Raw genomic sequence first — 18045 nt, forward strand, 5'->3', positions numbered from 1 at the left:
AGATAAGGAAACAGGCACCCCTAGATTAAGAATAAAGGAGGTCCTGGGCAGAGGGTTTTGATATTGGTAGGGGACAGAACAGATCTAAGGTAAGACCAACATACAGACTCTCTCCAGGGCCTCAGATTGGGGAGATCAGTAAATAAAGGTAGAAATAATCCACATCAGATGATAGGGAATGAGAGGGTTCCATAATCATATTTCTGCATCTGAATCTTAAGCCTAGCTTTGCTTCTATTCGTTAGATATTGGAAAGACTGATACAGCATTGCATCAAACCTAAGATGCTATAGACTGAAGTGACATTGTTATTTTATATACCATTATGAACCCTTTTAAAAATGCCACTCACTAAACTATGGCTGCTATAATTATGAAATTCATTCAAGTTGCTATAATCAGAAAAAAAATTTGTATCTCAGGATCGATGAAATACGGTACAAGCTGTGAACTGCAATGAACTTGGTTCTGAAGCTGTGGAAATCACTCAGCACACTGGGGAGGCTCCTGCTAACCAAGGCCAAAAACATAGTTCAAACAACATGGAAAATAATCTGTACTGCATATTTCAATATGATTTGTTTGCTATAAGCACTGAATACACATACGTGAAAAGTCGGGAAATTCGTATCACCTTTTAGGTTTTGGTAATCAGTTTTCTTACCGGTGAAATGGGTTGTGATCTGTGGTCAGGCTTATGTGACATAACATACATAAACAAATAGTACAGTACTTGGCACCTAGGAGGAGACTGAAATTAACTTTTTCTCCCCTTTTGCTAAGTCTAAAGACATCTTCATGCTGTTTGCAGTCAACTTCAGGGAAGGAGGAAGGAAAGTAAAAGTGGTAATTGTCCAAAATTAGAATGAAAGTCAGAAGGACCATGTGATTTAAAACATAAATACCGATTTGATGCTGTTCCAAAGCAAATCTACTTTATGAGGTGAGGCCAGGCTATAATCAATTTTGTACTAATGCTGTGTAAAGAGCTACATGCACAGTGGAGACTATTTGTTTATAATTAGGAAAAGAAATTCTATACACGAGATTCCAATGCCTGATTAAAAATCTGACGCCTTAGCAATCTGATTAATAAAGAAACAATATAAAGAGTTTATGTGACATTTAACTCACTTTAATATAACTTAGGAGTTATTTTTTCAAATCATGTTTTTTAGTATAAAATGATAAATTTAGGAATTTCAGATATGGCCTGATTATCTTCTGAAGACCACAATTAATATTTAATCAGGGCAGATACATTTAGACCATTAATGCTACATCTTTCACCGACATTTTTAGCTGTTTTCAAAGGGAACTTCACATGCGGAGCCTATGTTAGACAATGTGAAAAGCTGTAAGAATTAGGGCAAAGAGATTTGCTGGCATCCCGTGTAAAGATTCGTAACTGTGACATGAATCTAAGGAGTGGAGTAGGACACTATTTGGTGAGAAAACAGATAAAGATCACACATGGGAAACTACTACAGCCTCAGACAACAATAATCACTCGAAGGTACAAAAATGACTCCCTGTTATGGGATTTGTGTTACATGAGGGAGGTAAAGCTTTCAAAAAGCACAGGATTTCCACCCCCACTCCGCTTTTTTTTGAGACAAGGTCTCACTTTGACACCCAGGCTGGAGTGCAGTCACACAATCTCGGCTCACTGCCAGCCTCCATCTCTCCAGCTCAAGCAATCCTCCCACCTCAGCCTCCTGAGTAGCTGGGACTACAGGCACACACTACCATGCCTGGCTAATTTTTGCAATTTTTGTAGAGATGGGGTTTTGCCATGTTGCCCAGGCTGGTCTTGAACTCCTGGGCTCAAGCGATCCTCCTGCCTTGGCCTCCCAAAGTGCTGAGACTACAGCTGTGGGCCACCACGCTGGCCAGGCCAGGATTGCCCTTTTGAAATAGCCTCTATTTATTTTTAAAAGCTCGCTGAGAGTGAATAAAGGGTTAAGTCACAACAGTTTGTCAGTCTCTTCAGAAAACTTGGGCCTGAATTCACACTTTGCAGAGCGACAGAAAGTTCTTAACTTTTTAGGATATAGATACATTTGTTGCTCCTGAATACCTTCAATAATTTGGGAAAAATAATCCCTAACTGTAGGTCAAAAATTTTAACCAGGAGGCCTTGAATAATATTACTAACTCTTTCACACTTTCATTCAGCAAACATCTGTTGAACACCGACTCAGTTCCAGGCCCTGGTTCTATGCTAAACAGTGGGATCTAAAGAACCCTAGCACCCAGATGGCCCTTTATAAGAGCCTCTGAGGCTTCAAGAGGTACAGCAAAGGGAGCCCACAGGAGGTTTTTTGCTACCAGTAACTATGTAGCCTTATAGCTGGATGTTTATGCCTCTTTGTCATTACTTCTGCTGCTGCTGTTGCTACTGCCTTCGTGGCTTCTCACCAGGAGAGGTGTAATAATCTTGTAACTTTTGGCCTCCCTTCTCCAGGCCTTTCCACTCTATGTGGCCATCACAGCTGTCTTTCTAAAACAAAAACTTGGGTCAGTGCTTCTGGGGGTGGCCTGCAACACCCCGCATGATCTGGCTGTGCTCCAGCTATAGGGATTCACTCACTGTTCCTTGAACTTACCTTCCCTTTCCTTCTTCTGGGCCTTTGCCCGTGCAAGTCCCTCTGCTGGGAATGCCCCCTCTTCCCTCTCTTATCTGCTTGATGAACTTCCATTGAGTTATTCTCTGCTAGGACAGTGCCTGGGATACATCAGACAGAAAAATGCCAGCATCCTTCCCATTCTTTGTTTTCTTCTTTGTGCTACTACAGCACCTCATATCCCCTGCTCTACCTCAGTCTACTATTTTTTAAAAACTTTGTTTGGTGCCTGTGAGCTTCCTGGGGAGTAAGACTCCGTCTTGTTCGTCTTTGTGTTTCAAGGAAAGTGACTGGCAGACAGCAGGCCAATCCATGACAAAGTATGTGTTGACACATAGAATAAAGAGAATAAGGACATTGGTTAGCTTTCCATAAAGCTAAATGTGTTTAGTTATTTTTTTGTTCTGAAATCATGTACCTGGGACTTTTGGCTTTTTCAAATGACCTTTAATTTCTTGTACTAGTAAAAGAAAATGGGAGAGTTGAGACATGAATGAACTCTGCCTTGGTTCAAATCTGTACCCTTCCCCTACTGACTGAGTGATCTTAGGCATGTTACATAACATCTCTGTGCCTCAGTTTCCTTGTCAAGATGGAAAACTGTCATGGCTCCATCCATAGGGTTCTTATGAGAATTAGATAGTTTAATGCAGTATATATAAAGTTCTTCTTACATGGAAGCAAGTACTCTCTTGAGTATTAACTGTTATTTCATTGATGAAACTATGGTGATAGAAATTTATTTTATTAGCGTCCTTAGTTAACAATACAAAATATTAGAAATTTGTCTCTATTTTCCGTAACTCCTACCTACCTGCCAACCAGCCTTATTTTTTTTCTGAAATTTTAATAGTCTATTAAATCCAAAAGTCTGAGAATCGCTGCTTTAAATCATCTAGAACTCTTAATTGGGCAAAACCCACTGATCAAGTTTCTTAAAATCAAGATCCTGGAGCCTGCAGCCAAAACAGTCCTGCTTAATAAAAGTCCCAGCACCAGCAAACTGAAGTTAGCAAACCTTCTGTGGGAAAACCTACTGTCATTAGCCTTCTATATGCAGCTGACTGGCCTTTTACTTGCATGAAAGAGGGACTGGCTTAAAGATTTTACTACTTTAGCATAGCTCTAGATTGAAAAGACAGGTGTTTATGCATCAAATAAACACAGAGACAAAGTAATACACTCATTAAGCTTAGGTTTCAGTATTCCTAAAGAAGAGGATTTCAGGAACAAAAAGCAAAAGTCAAAGAAATGACCTTAAATATAAATCTTTAGAGATTTAGAGTTTTTCTAACACATTCTTTCTTGAATCACTATAAATAATGAATTAATATGTCTATTTCTTTAGGCAGAAACCCCGTTACATCAGCAATAGTTAAATATACAGTTTAAAGAAAATAATATCATGACAGCAACATAAAACCAATGGAAAGTACTGGCCAATTAATTCCTGTCTTCCTCACCCCTGTGCCAAATCCTTACTGATATTCTGTGCAGAAGGACTCATCTTTAGGACCATGTCTCTTTTGTTCAACATAGCATAGCCAGTACCTAGCACAGCGCCTGATATATAGCAGGATCTCAATGAAGATGCTATTTTGCACTGAGGGAGGAAAGAAAGCTAGCACTTCTCGGAGACGTGCTACATGCAAGATCCCATATGAAGTTATTTTCACACATACATCACCAAGTTATCCACATTTTTCATTAATAGGGAAACAAGATAAATGAGGCTTATTGGTATGACATAACTCTAGGAAAGAGCCGTATTTTACAGATTTTAGTTCTCTGTTCTTGCCAGGTCACCCTGATATTTATAAGCCAACAATGATCTTTGAATTTGTTTTTTTTTGTTTTGTTTTGTTTTGTTTTTTTTGAGACAGTCTTGCTCTGTCACCTGGGCTGGAGTGCAGTGGCACAATCTCGGCTCACTGCAAGCTCCACCTCCCAGGTTCACGCAATTCTCTGGCCCCAGCCTCCCAAGTAGCTGGGACTACAGGCACCCGCCACCATGCCCGGCTAATTTTTTGTATTTTTAGTAGAGATAGGGTTTCACCGTGTTAGCCAGGATGGTCTCGATCTCCTGACCTTGTGATCTGCCTGCCTTGGCCTCCCAAAGTGCTGGGATTACAGGTGTGAGCCACCGCACCCCACCGATCTTTGAGTTTTAACTCAAGATTGTTTTTCAGCAGCTTCATTCGATCCTTGGTTTCTTCTGCATGTGACATTTCAACATTTCAATCCCTCTCTACCAAAGCCAGCATGATGGCTGTTATTTAAAGGTCCTTAAGGGGCCACACAGTATAATACAGGAGAATGAACTCAATAGAAGGAGAACTGACAAAAGGAAACAGCACAAGATTCCAGTATCTGGATCCTATGTACTAGGTGCTTGTGATAAATATAACTCGAATCTCTTTACAGACATTTATATTTTAAATTAAATTATCTGCAAAATGAAAGGGCTGGAATAGTCAACTAATTAATTTATTCAAACAAACTTACATCAAACACTTTTTCTATATCAAACTCTTTGTCTGATGCTAGAGATACAAAGATATTCAGGACAAAATAAAACAAAACCCCTGCCTTCAAAGAGATACCAGTCAACTGAGGTCACATTCTGCATGCATCAAAGATTCCCTTTAATTCTAAAACACTGTGAATCTATGGGCTGGGAATTTAAATGCCAATTAACTTCATAACAGTAATTTCAAAGCATGTTTGTTATCTCAGACCAGCTACAAGCCCCAAATAAGAACTAAAAGTGTGTAGTACATCAGGGAAATTATATTAGGTCTCAGTGACAAATGGTTATAACAACTAGAATAAAAGAACCGGCTAGTTCTGAAAACGTTCCCTCCAAATCTCACTTAAGCACACCTGAACAGTAAGAGTTCTTATTGTTTCCATTACTCTTTTTCATTCCTAGTTGTATTGATGAAGTACAATATTGTAACAATACTCGTACAGACTTCAAATGGTGACTGAGATTACAGCCAGCAAAGGAGGCTGAGAAATCAGACACCCTACCGTACCTTACTATGGGAACAAAGTGAGGTATATTTATTTTATTGGACAGTTTGAATTTATTATAAGTTGCTCACAATTTCCTGTCTCATTTCTTTAGTGCTCTTGGAATTTATGTCAGGATGTCTTAGGTTATCACACTCTTTTCATCCCAACGTTTATGCCAACAAACTGAATTGACTTAGAGAAAGTGCCTGGACAAAAATTGAGGGGGAAAATACCCAAAGCTTTAGCTGGAGAATGGCAGAAGCTTTGGAAAAAAATCTGAAAAAGCAATGAAGATGAAAATGGAAACTCCGTGAAAATTAATGTAGTGTAGAATTGGCAAACATACCACTTATTTCTTTAAACAAATAGAAGAAAGAACCCGCTTATGAGGTGCACCCAAATAATTCACAGGTGGTGAAACTATTAGAGTCCGGCAATTTCTTGCCTCAGAAGTGGAATAAATCTCCTGCATTACAAATGGCATATGCTCATGCACGTGATTTTTCTGCTATTCCCTTTCTTTCAACTATCCTCCTTTTGATGCACAAGGTCATCTTGGTCTTATTGTAATTAATTTATTTTAATAAGAACTTTAGGTATAATTCTAATGAGGATGGGAGATGCAACCTCATATAGTAATTGCACTGACAGAAATATAATTCCAAATGGAATCTATTTGTTTTTTGCATGGATTTTGGTTTTTGCAAAGAAAGCACAACATAGTGGAAACTGTACAGATTGTAATCTGGCAGCAGATTCCCCAGTGAGAGTGCGGCAGATAAAAACTCTCCAGATACTGGTCACACATAATGGTAATTCTCACAAAGATAACAATTTATCTTGAAAATAGTTTTTCCCTAAAGAATATTAACTAAAAAATTGTTCCAGTGTGTTCTGTTGCACAAACTGAGATTATGAACTATAGAAACAGTAAAAATAACTTTCCATGTTCAGAGTCAAATAGCGACTGATAATTTGAAAATAACACATTCATAATCTACAGAAAGCCATAATTTACATTTACACAGGGATAAAAGGATTAAACAAACAGCGTCTAAGCAGGTGCAGAGAGTTATTTACAAGATGAACCAGCTTGTGGGGAAATTGAAAATAATAATGTCCATCACAGAACTGTTGCCTACAGAAAAGTTGTGTTTTGAAAAATTAAAAAAATAAAATAACAACTCTTGACAACAAAATGTCCAACACACTTCCAAGCTCTTCACTGTAGACATTGTGACTTAATCGCTCATGGAGCCTTCGTCTGTCTCCATTGGAGCCTGGCACTACCCACTGGTAGACAGCTGGTGACAGAGAAATGATTTTCATATGAACGAGAGTAATCACCTGAATTGTTATAGTACCTGGGAGTTTCCAGAACACCTCGACATCTAATGGTGGCTTTGCCTGTGGCAGCATCCTGGGGAGCTGGGTGCAATGGGCAGTAAAGCATGGATGAGCAGACAGAGATGAAGGGAATTATGTGACTGTTAAACCACTGTTCTTTCATGACACTCAGACACCTCCAAGAAAAATGTGTTAAAGATTTTTTGAAACTAGGGATATTCAAGAAGTGTGGTTTACTTTATATGTCGCTGTACAAAACATTTGTTTTCTTTGCCTTTGTGAGTCTGTTCCCTCTCTGAATTGTTCACTCTGATTTTCTGACGTTCTGCCCTTGGAGCAGTTTTAGTGTTGCACCCTGGTTTCAGCTTCTCAGCATCTTTTTCTGTTATATTTGCCTTCCCCTTGGATCTGTGTGCTTCTGTGTCCTTGGCCTCACTGTTTGATCCCACTCTGTCCCAGGAGATTTCAACTGCTTCACCACAGCCTTGCCTCTTTGGTTTTCTTTCCTCATTTTCAACCACTCCCTCATCCACTTCCAGATTCTATGTTTTAAAAATGGACCCATTTTCCTATTTTCCCTGTAGTACTGACACATACCCCTAACTACTTATCACACTTTAGGTATGCAGTAAATTGCAAACCACAAAGATCAAACCACCATTAGAATGATGTGGCATCTTGTTAGTTCTCTTTTCCCATATAATAAATGGAAAATGGTATTAGTACTTACTTATGAGTAAGTACTGGCGTGCATAGCACCTAAATTTGAAGCATATGTTATTTCTTAAAAGTTTTCAGCATAACAAACAACACCTTTCCCAAAATTTCAGGGTTTTCACACAACAAAGTTTGTTTCTTAATGTGGCACATATACACCATGGAATACTATGCAGCCATAAAAAATGATGAGTTCGTGTCCTTTGTAGGGACATGGATGAAACTGGAAAACATCATTCTCAGTAAACTATCGCAAGGACAAAAAACCAAACACCGCATGTTCTCACTCATAGGTGGGAACTGAACAATGAGAACTCATGGACACAGGAAGGGGAACATCACACTCCGGGGACTGTTGTGGGGTGGGGGGAGGGGGGAGGGACAGCATTAGGAGATACACCTAATGCTAAATGACAAGTTAATGGGTGCAGGAAATCAACATGGCACATGGATACATATGTAACAAACCTGCACATTGTGCACATGTACCCTAAAACCCTAAAGTATAATAAAAAAAAAAAAAAATACAAAAAAAAAAAAAAAAAAAAGTTTGTTTCTTGCTCATGGTTAAATGAATGTTCACAGTGTAAGTCTGTGAGAGTGACACTGAGGGGCTGTGCTCCATGTAGTCATTCAGGGACCTAGACTTCCACTTGGTGGCTTTGCCGTTCCTTAGAGTCATGAAGTTTTTTCTAGTGGATTCTCTGCATCCAGCAGGCAGGTAAATAGAGAGTTTGATGCTTGGAGGATCCTGAGGGATCAGGCCCACAAGTGCCATATAGTACTTCTAGCTATTTTTCACTGATGAGAACTCAATTACATAGTACCATCCGATCACAGGGAAGGCTGGCAAATACAGTTTATCATTGTGCCCAGTAGCAAGAAGAAACGGGTTTTAGTGAATCCACAGCATTGTCTCTGCTAACATGAGAGTTTATTAAAAGTACTTACAAGTTTTATAAAACTGTGACTAATGTAAATATCATTTTCTTCCTGAGGACAAGTTTTGAAAAAAGAAAAATATTTGAGAACTAAATGGATAAAAAATATATGAAACATCCAAAATGATTCATTCTAATTAACAAGAGCAAAAGGGGTTAATTGTTATTCAGTGTGTGGCTATGTATATTTAAGAGACAGAGAAAGGAATACAGAATATACACCTCTTTTGCGTTTATTAGGGTTGTTGACTTGGTCTTACCAAAACCAGAGATAGTGAAATGCTTCACATGTAAAATGAATGCTGACATTTTTCCTTCCTACTTGTACTTTTCCCTGTTTTCACCTTTTCTTGCCAAGTCATTCTTATTTTTCCATTTATTTATTCATTCACCCACATTTATTGAGATCAAATTACCAGGCATTCTCAAAGAGGCAGGAGGAACAAGTCACGCCTTCTGCTGTCCCCCACAGCTTTGTGGGACAGAGAGAAGTGTAAGATAAGTAAGAAATGGGCGATGGCACAGATAAATGCAAAGTAGCCCAAGAACTATAAAAACCACATATAAAATATTTTAGAGATTACAATGAATTATTTATGCCTTCTGACAAGCAATTACTAAGTGCTGACTATACACATAGCTATATATGGGTAGAATTTGGGATGGGGCTATTTGAACACAGAAATTACGGTATTTCTTCTAATAAAGGTTATAATTACTTCATGAGATAAAATATATTTCTCTAATCAAAATAAAGAATGCTTGTGGATATCGCAAAACTTTTTAATGGATTTATAAATACTGAGTTTCTTGGGAAAGACGATAAACAAAAAGCCCGAGGTCACTGTTGGCTGCAGATTACAGCCATTGGACATCTTCTTGACGTGGCCAGAAAACTTTTAACTAACTGCCCTCCATGCTGGGTGCTCCAGTTAACAGAGTCCCTGAGAGGCGAAACAGAACAGTTAAGCTTTATTCAATGTAGGTTTTAATCTTGAAGTTCGGGAATTGGGGAGATTTAGTCATTTATTTTTGAGCTCATGGAAAGAAGGAGTTGATAGCAACAGCTTACCCCAGTTAGCAGGCAGGCTCCCCACACAGCTGTGCTGGCCTATTTCAATTAGGATCCTTTAGGACTTACATCACCTCTGGTATGCCAGTCCTAAGCCGCTCATGAGCCAGTACTGCCAATCAAGCCAAAATTCAACCACATGGTATGGTTTTTATGATGTAGACAGAAAATGACATGCACTTGTCTCATTCTGGTGAAAACACAAAGTTTGAAGCCAGCTCTCTAAAAGAAGAAAGTTAGTAACAATGACAAGACTGTAAAACTTGATTTAGACACATTTTCCTGTGATTATCTCAATAAAGTTAACCAGTAGGTTATTCATGGTGATTCAAGGAATGTTCTCACTCAAGAAAAGGCTCCGGTCCTTATGCTACGAAGAGGTCACTTCTGGGTCACTGTACCCATGAGACCACAGAAACAGTAGAATATGCTTACTGAGAGGAGGGCACAATTAAACTTACATAGCTGGACCTGACAGTGTGTCATTCCTGGAAACTGGAAGATACATAAATTAAAAGCAGAGCTGTCACTTGACCAAAGAAACAGAACTACACATATGAATTTAGGAATCACTGAAAATATGAAGAATTAAAGAACCCTTTGATAGTCTCTGTAAGTCATTTTTTCTCTTCATTTAGTTCACAAACTGTATCTACACAGCACTCTACTAGGTGCTTCAGGAAAAGCAGAAATTCATAGGACCCAGTATTTTTCCTGGAAGAGTTTAAAATTATATTCTGAGTAAGCCACAATAAAGGAGAGAACCAAAACACCAGACCATGTCTCATGCTAATATAATCCCCAAGCAAAATACAGCCCAAATAAACTAAGTTTAAAAAAAAATGAGTAACTTGTATAGGGTTAACGACACTTAACTGATAAAAGTTGCAAACCCTAACTGTAATTTTCTTAGTAGGATAGAAGAATAAACTTTGTGAAGCTCCTAAGTTTGAGTAATAGCCTACGCCATGGTGTGTTAGAAGACTGCTTTCCAATTTATTCATACATAATAGTAAATGGGCATCAACATGTATTAAAGCATACAAATGCACAAATACATGCACGTATTTATTTATTCATTCTCTTCGTCTCTCAAAAGACTTCAATTTCCATATGCTTTTTCAAGGAAAAACTTTCCTGGTGTAACAAGATTCTTCTGTAGTTCACTAGTGACCACTATTGGACACTCTTCCCTCAACTTATATGAAGCAACAGAAATGGTGTATGTGAAAATAATAATGGGGGCCAGAAAGTGGTCCTGAACACACTGAAACACTAAAAACAGGAGCCTGAGTAAACAAAAATGTAGCTGGCCATGTCTACACAAGAAACTTCACAAAAACATGAAGAAGGTGATTTTTAAATTTTAAATGCTTCATGGCGTTCTGTAGATCTCTGCGAAAAGTCTTCAAGCCTGATTTAAAGACAATCTAGGCTTGAGAATAAGAAATCTGTGCAGAGTGAACAATTATAGAAAAGTGCTTGTGCATGCACATGAACACACACGGACATACATGCTGCTGGAACAGGCCGTGGTCTCCTGTAAATAAGGGACTTAACATTCATTCCACAAGCTAATGGTGCTTCTCCCCATCCAAGATAGATCCACTTAGATAATAGTGGGAGAGAGTGCCAGAGGGACTGAAGGGAATGGGCTATTGTGTTTGACTAGTTGCCATGTATAAATTAGTACAGAGAAGAAAAAGAAATTCAACAGAAAAACACATGTACTTTATTATAATTCCTAGTGTTACTCTTGCAACTCTCACAGTAGCAGGCGAAAGAGCTTAAAACTATTTAAAAGAAACAAAAGGCAAATGCAAATTTGATTAAATGCCTTTCTGACAAGAAGTGATTTGACTTCAAGTGTAGATGGACACATATGTCAATGGCCGGTCATGGTTTTTGCCACATTCTTTTTGAGCTAAACAATTGGGACAAAGGAGAGAGAATAAAAGTGAGATAGCAGGATGGGAGGATTGGGAAAATGGCATTACGTAGCTTAATTTCACCTGAATATCAAATGAAATCTCATGATCAGTACTACTGTCCTACTGTGTCCAGAATATAAATCTATGATACATGCTCTGTGCATGAAAATATGGGTGGTAACCTAAAATAGATTCAACACCCATCCTCTCTGAAATAAGTTCCAAGGGGAAAGGATTTTGACAGAATGGAGGCTGAATCTTCAATATTTGTACACACTCAAGAACCTAGTCATGATACAGATGATTCAGCTGTCAATGAAATGAGGGATATTTTAATAAGGTAGAAACTGGGCTTGCCACTAAATAGACAGGATGTTCCAATTAAGTTACAGAGACCTTTAGAAATTGCCCCAAATAAGTCCAAGAATAGACAGAATCCTTGCAATGTGTAAATGAAAACAAAAACAAAAACAAAAACTATAGGAAAAACAAGCCTCTCAATTCAATTTCTCTATCAAGCTTGAAGGTTGAGCTGATGATGCCACACTTCTGGTTCTAAATCAAGTACAGAACAGGCTAAAGGTCACAATCTCTTAAGCCAATAATTAAATTTAATGCTAAAGGGGGCAGTTAATGAGCAAGTCTAACAAGTGCTCATGATATTGTACATATCTTTAATGATCAAGATGATGCAAAAAGCCTAAATATCTGCAACAAAGGGTACAGACCAACCTGCACCACTGTTTTCATTGTTCTTAAATATTTACAACCACCATACGAAGCAAACATGTTCTATTCTCTCCATTATTTGACCTTTGGGTTCAGATGCAAGCTTATTTCATTACCTGAAAAATGGGTTTAAAATGTCTTATTTGTATGATTATTGTAGGGATTCATTGTAATGATTTTCAAACAACTAGCCACATTCAGACACAAAATACATGACAGCTATTACTAATGCTGTTATTGCTTTGCAAGGTGATGTATGTAAACACCAGTCAGTTCTTCCTTTTGTAGCATAACTCTCAGATTTCCACTTCATTTAAATGCAGGTGTAAAACAAACCTAGGTTTGTTTTAATTTTATCTTTTTAATACAATTATTGTAATTTAAACATGATATGTTTTAAGTCCTTCTGAAATAAGCATACATACCTTTTCATTCCACATGAGTCAAATTATATGCTCAAATACATATATGAATATTCAAGATATCACAGAGGGATATAATGCGTTTACCAAATGGATAGCAAAACAATCTATTCCCGAATGGGAAAGTTTTACTAAAGTATAATGAGATCATACTTCCATAAGAAAATATCAAAAAAGTAATGTATACTGGTAATTTGCTTTATGATGCAATATAATGGGAAAATAACACAAACTTAAAAAAATCACAAAGAAGGAAAGATGAGACAAACTAATGGTGTATACAAGTAACACATCCCATATGGAAAAAATGAGACACCTTTCATAAATCGCTTGCTCCACAAGTCATAAAGCATACCTAAACATTCTGTTCTTTGTATTTTTCAGAACAGCTAAAACTTATAGTTCATTCATGCTTGAAATGTAGTTTGCCTTTAAATTTCTATGAAAAATTAAAAATATATTTCTATATTTATAGCACTTGCAATGCAGCATTATAATTTCTTAGCTACAATGATGCAAATCATTAAGAAGTCAGAATGTATAAAATACTGAATCTCTGTCTGATTACTCTATTTGATGAATCTCCTGGACTTTTTCAGTTTGTATGGCTTTCTTCCCTACTTCAAAATTATAGTGCAGATCAGATTTGTCAGAATATAATCAGAACAAAACATTCCTTCCCCATCAAGGAATCAATGCAACCTATTCATTTGCTACATTTTTACCTTGTTGTCTTCTTGCCTTGTTACCTTCTGAGGAAGTTCTGGCATGTTATAAATGTGGCAGGAAAAACTACAATCACATTTGTTTGGATCAGTGTGTGCAAATTTTGGAATCAAACCTTCAGATGAGGTTTACTAAGCTGTCTGCCCAGAACACTCTGGTTTAAAAAATGTGCATTGCTATTAATATTTTGAGTGTAGATTTATTTTGGACAGTAAATGTTCATTTTCTGCCCATAAAACCAAGTATGAGTCACAACGGAACATTTACTTCGAGTCAAAAATGCAATGTGTACTGATGTTCGAGAGCAGAGCATCTTATCACTATGACTGTGGCAATCAGCCGTACTAAAAGTCACCATTCCTTTTTCTTCTTTAAAAGTAAATTTGAGACCAAAGGCCATAATCCTCAATTCATAAATCCTAGCATTAACTTCTATTCATAAATGACTTGCAGTAATTAAGAGCTATAATCTGGGTTGGCTGCAAAGAGGCTCTCATTTCCCTCTTTACCTGGTTCCGTAGTACATGTGCATAGATGGAAAATAATTCATTAAAGGCAGTACGGGCAAGCCCCGCAAAGCCTATCCATCAAAAAATTCCAGGAACACCACAGTGAGTGAGTTTGGTTTCAGGATGTCTGTTATCCAAATTCCAAGCATACACACCACCATATATACAGTCCTTAGCTCCCAAACTCCATGCAGTATGTCCCAAAGTTCATGTCTCAGTATCAGTGTTACTATATAGCAGTAACTAATTCCAGAAAGTCTTGCAGACTTTATCTTACTTGGGAAGTTGAGGTTAAAAGTTCTGGAAGGAGTATTCTCCCTTTGTAATCGTGTTAATTATTTTACCTGGAGTTTTAAGATAAAGACACACACACACACACACACACACACACACACACACCCCAGCACCCAGACTCAATGGCAATAGCAATGTATTGAAATGAAAAGGCATTTACCAGGAGCAGGAAAGCCAGAAAGAGGAGCAGGGTGCCAGGAGTTGCCCGACGGCAGCATTCCATGCTTGGATCCTTGCCGGAATCAGAATCGGACACTGAATAAGCTGCTAAGTGCTCCTCTGCCTGCTGTCACATCCAGTACTGGTGCTAACACTCCAGTCCTGCCTATCAGCTTCCATCAGCCCCGCTCACATTTCCTGACCGAGGGGTGGGTGGGTGGATGGGTGGGGGGTAAGCTGAACGGAATCTCTTTCGGAGCAGGCAGCCAGCCAATCAGGCTCCTGCTAATCAGACATGCTGAATAACAAAGCCAGGAGGACAGAGAAAGTGTAACAGTGCGAGCAAAAAAGGGGGAAAAGGACGAAAAAGAAAGGCGAACGAGCAGCAAAGCGAGAAGGGAAATGCAAAAGATGCAGAATTGCAAAAGATGAAGCCAAGCACTGTGCTTCCCATGGACCTGGTTAGTTCTTTGTGAGATGCATTTCTATTTGCCATTTGCCTGTGCTGATGTCTGTTGCTTCGTAAAGTACAGTAGCTCCCTGTGACTGTGTATTGTTCCATTCAGGAGAGAAACTTAATCCCTGTCAATATATAACATATGCCATAAAGGGAAAGAACCATAGACAAAAACCGACTTAATGTGCCCTATAAATGTATTCTGTACAACTGTTTTATTTCGCCTCCATAAAGTTCCTCTTTACTTTCTCTCTTGACTTGGAAAATAAATACTCTATACATTTTCTAAAGGTTCCTCACTAAGCCTAAACCGTGGCATAAGTTATTTTGTGTTATTAAGGACTTAATTTGGGAAAAAAAAAAAAGCAAGTTGCTTCTCTGTAAAGTGACAATTTAAGGCATTTAAGATTTGCTAATTGTAAAGGCACAATTAGAAATTTAGATCCCCCAGTTTAAAAAGAAACCCTCAACAATGACTCCAGGATGAGTGGGGCTGAAATTTGGGGTTGAGGAGCAGCCTGGTTTTGATGCACTGCCAACTCTCAGCTATCTATTTTAGCCGCGAGAGAGAAAGAAAGGATGAATTAAATCCTCAGTTAATCCCCAAACCTTCTTTTAACCAAGTTTCAGCTTCCTCCGCACCTCACCCACGTCCTTTATCAGAGCTGTTATAATGCAGAAAAGGCTGAACTGAGTTTTACCTCATTTTTCCGTCCACTATTGCAAGAGGGTTGGATGGGATGACCTTGGAGGCCAGTCCAGCCCTGAAGGAAGTGCTAATGAGCAGTGAAATGACGACAAGGCCAGCAACAGCAACGAGAAGGTCAGGAAGCTTCTGAAGCTGCTTAATCCACCAGCAAGGGAGATTTGACTCTACAAGAGGAAGGTTTTATTACAGTTTTAGAAAAGTGTCAAGTGTCAAACAAGGATGTATTTCCCCTTATCTGCAAAGGAAATCATTGAGTTTTGAAAGAATAAAAGAGCAGCCTCGGCCTTACGTTGCCATAGGTGTGTCATCACGACATTTTCCCTTTACAGATCTCCTGATAGCCCAGAAATATATGCAGCGGAGGTACAAGACATTTAGAATTAATGTTCTTTCCTTTCATTATTAAAAAATACTGACAAGAGGTATGAAACACACAAATATGGAAAACCTGACCAAGCCATAACGGGCATGTGAATACAGGCAGGTCTGCCTATATACATACCTGCTGCGTTGCTCTTCAAAAAGGTGAAGAAAAGCAGGTTGTTCAACTTTAGGTTACCTGCTTCATATGGTATATCAATTAAAGAGAGAGAAACTTTAAAAATTCTATTTTCAAGCTGTTAGGAAAGTCAAGGTCATACAAAGATTATCCTTTGTTCTCAATACTAAGTCTGTGGACCTAGAAAAATGGAGAGTACAAATCCATAACAAAGAGAGCCTATTCTTGAAATATGCTTTTCCCTTCTAGAAAGATTTGTTTTACAAATCTCTCAAAAACTAGCTAATGCTCATAAGCTAAAGCGTATTCACAAGTAGATATAAAAATGCTTAACTTTATCTTTCCACTATTGTTTTTGTCTGAAATCCTCATCACATTAAAGAAAGGTGATTGATTGAAATAAACTTTCATTCATAAAGCTACGTTATATGTGTCTCTCTGTTACATACCAGAGCTTTCTGCCAAAGGGTTTATTTTTTTCCCTCCTATCACAGTCATTAACTGAAGAGTTTCAACTAGTTCTATTAATGGAACATTTTACCTAATACCACCTCCTCCCTCTTCACACATAAACCCTGCTCATTAAGCAGATCCAAAGGGAAGAACAGGTAATGGGAGAAAGAAAAATAGCAACAAAACTAATGATGAGATACTATTTGTAGAGGAATAGAAAAATAATCAGCATGGTCAGAAAATAACTGGTTAACCACTTACATGCTAGTTTAGATTCCTTTCTGCTTTGCAAATAAATACTGCCTAGGTATTTTGAGTCAGAAATTTCTGCCTTGGAGTTTTGATGGGCATGCTAATGTACAGCAAGATGGTCACCTCAATGAAGTCACCGAATAATACACTATTTTAAAGTCAAGCCCTCAATCACCTATTGAATGCCTGGAGGATGCCCACCTCGCTGTCTCATGCTTCTGATTCACAGCATTTTCTTTCCTCTTGGGAATACCCAGAGAAACAAGGAAAAGCAATTGCACATCCAGAGCTACACAGTGCAGGTGAAATTACAAATTTACTATAACTTCAGAAAAGGGAGAACAAAATCAAGTTGGGTTAAGGCGATTGGGGAAAGTTTTGGTCATGAACTAATTTTGATGATGGCCAAAATTTACATGCCATCTTTATGGTTTACAAAGTGATTTTACATCTATGATCTCATTTGACCTTTGTGACTACTTTTTGAAATTAAGTAATCACCCCATTTTATGTATGTGGAAACTGAGGCTCAGAGAAGTTAAGTGACTTGACTGAAGCTTTGCTGACTAGAACTGGCCATTGAGCCATGGTTTACCGAATCTAAATCCACCCTCATCTCATATTCATATATATGCATTTATATCTATATATGATGTATACACACACATATATTCAGATGTTGGCAGTGATGTGGTTGAAGGGGGATGTTTATAGGAAAAGGAAAGTAGGCTACCAGGGTTTGCTATGGGTATATGTTACCTGACGATGGTAAGTATCTTATTTTAGCCTCCAGCTTCTATGTCTCTTGACTTTCTCATTTCTAAAACTCTTTCAGCACCTAGGAAAAATAATGTAAAACTTTAGGTAATCTAGATCCATATTAATGGCAACCGGGGAAAGGCCACCTATGGCATCTGAGCAGGGCGTTGGCCAAATTCCTTTTTTCCTCTTCAGGTATCTAAATTAAAGCCATCTGCAAGTGTGTGAGCAGCAGCACTAGCAGAAGCCGCGGCAGCCGAATAATACTGGTTACTGGCTCCATGCACAACATATTAGGTGAAATGAAAGCAGGAGCAAGAGAGAGAGTGTCAGGGCTGTCTGAAGCATCATTCCAAATGGTATGGATTTAACAATACTTAATTCAAAAAACACCAGCTTGGACAGAAGCAAGCTGTTAACATTC

At 38.2% G+C, this 18045-nt stretch overlaps 1 protein-coding gene across 2 annotated transcripts in view; it reads right to left on the bottom strand.

The window, feature by feature from the left end:
- ADAMTSL1 (ADAMTS like 1) overlaps positions 1-18045 on the bottom strand; it is a 956380-nt gene that overhangs the window by 431111 nt on the left and 507224 nt on the right. The window contains exon 1 of one of the 2 annotated variants that reach the window (XM_055294157.1): positions 14494-14636. The exons of the other annotated variant lie outside the window; for it this stretch is intronic. Within the exon in view, the coding sequence (XP_055150132.1) occupies positions 14494-14556 (63 nt within the window). The 5' untranslated portion in view covers positions 14557-14636. Of the gene's footprint in view, positions 1-14493; positions 14637-18045 lie in introns of those variants that run through there. 2 annotated transcript variants of the gene reach the window in all.

Source organism: Symphalangus syndactylus, chromosome 9 (assembly GCF_028878055.3).
Source record: "Symphalangus syndactylus isolate Jambi chromosome 9, NHGRI_mSymSyn1-v2.1_pri, whole genome shotgun sequence".
Taxonomy (NCBI): Eukaryota; Metazoa; Chordata; class Mammalia; order Primates; family Hylobatidae; genus Symphalangus; species Symphalangus syndactylus.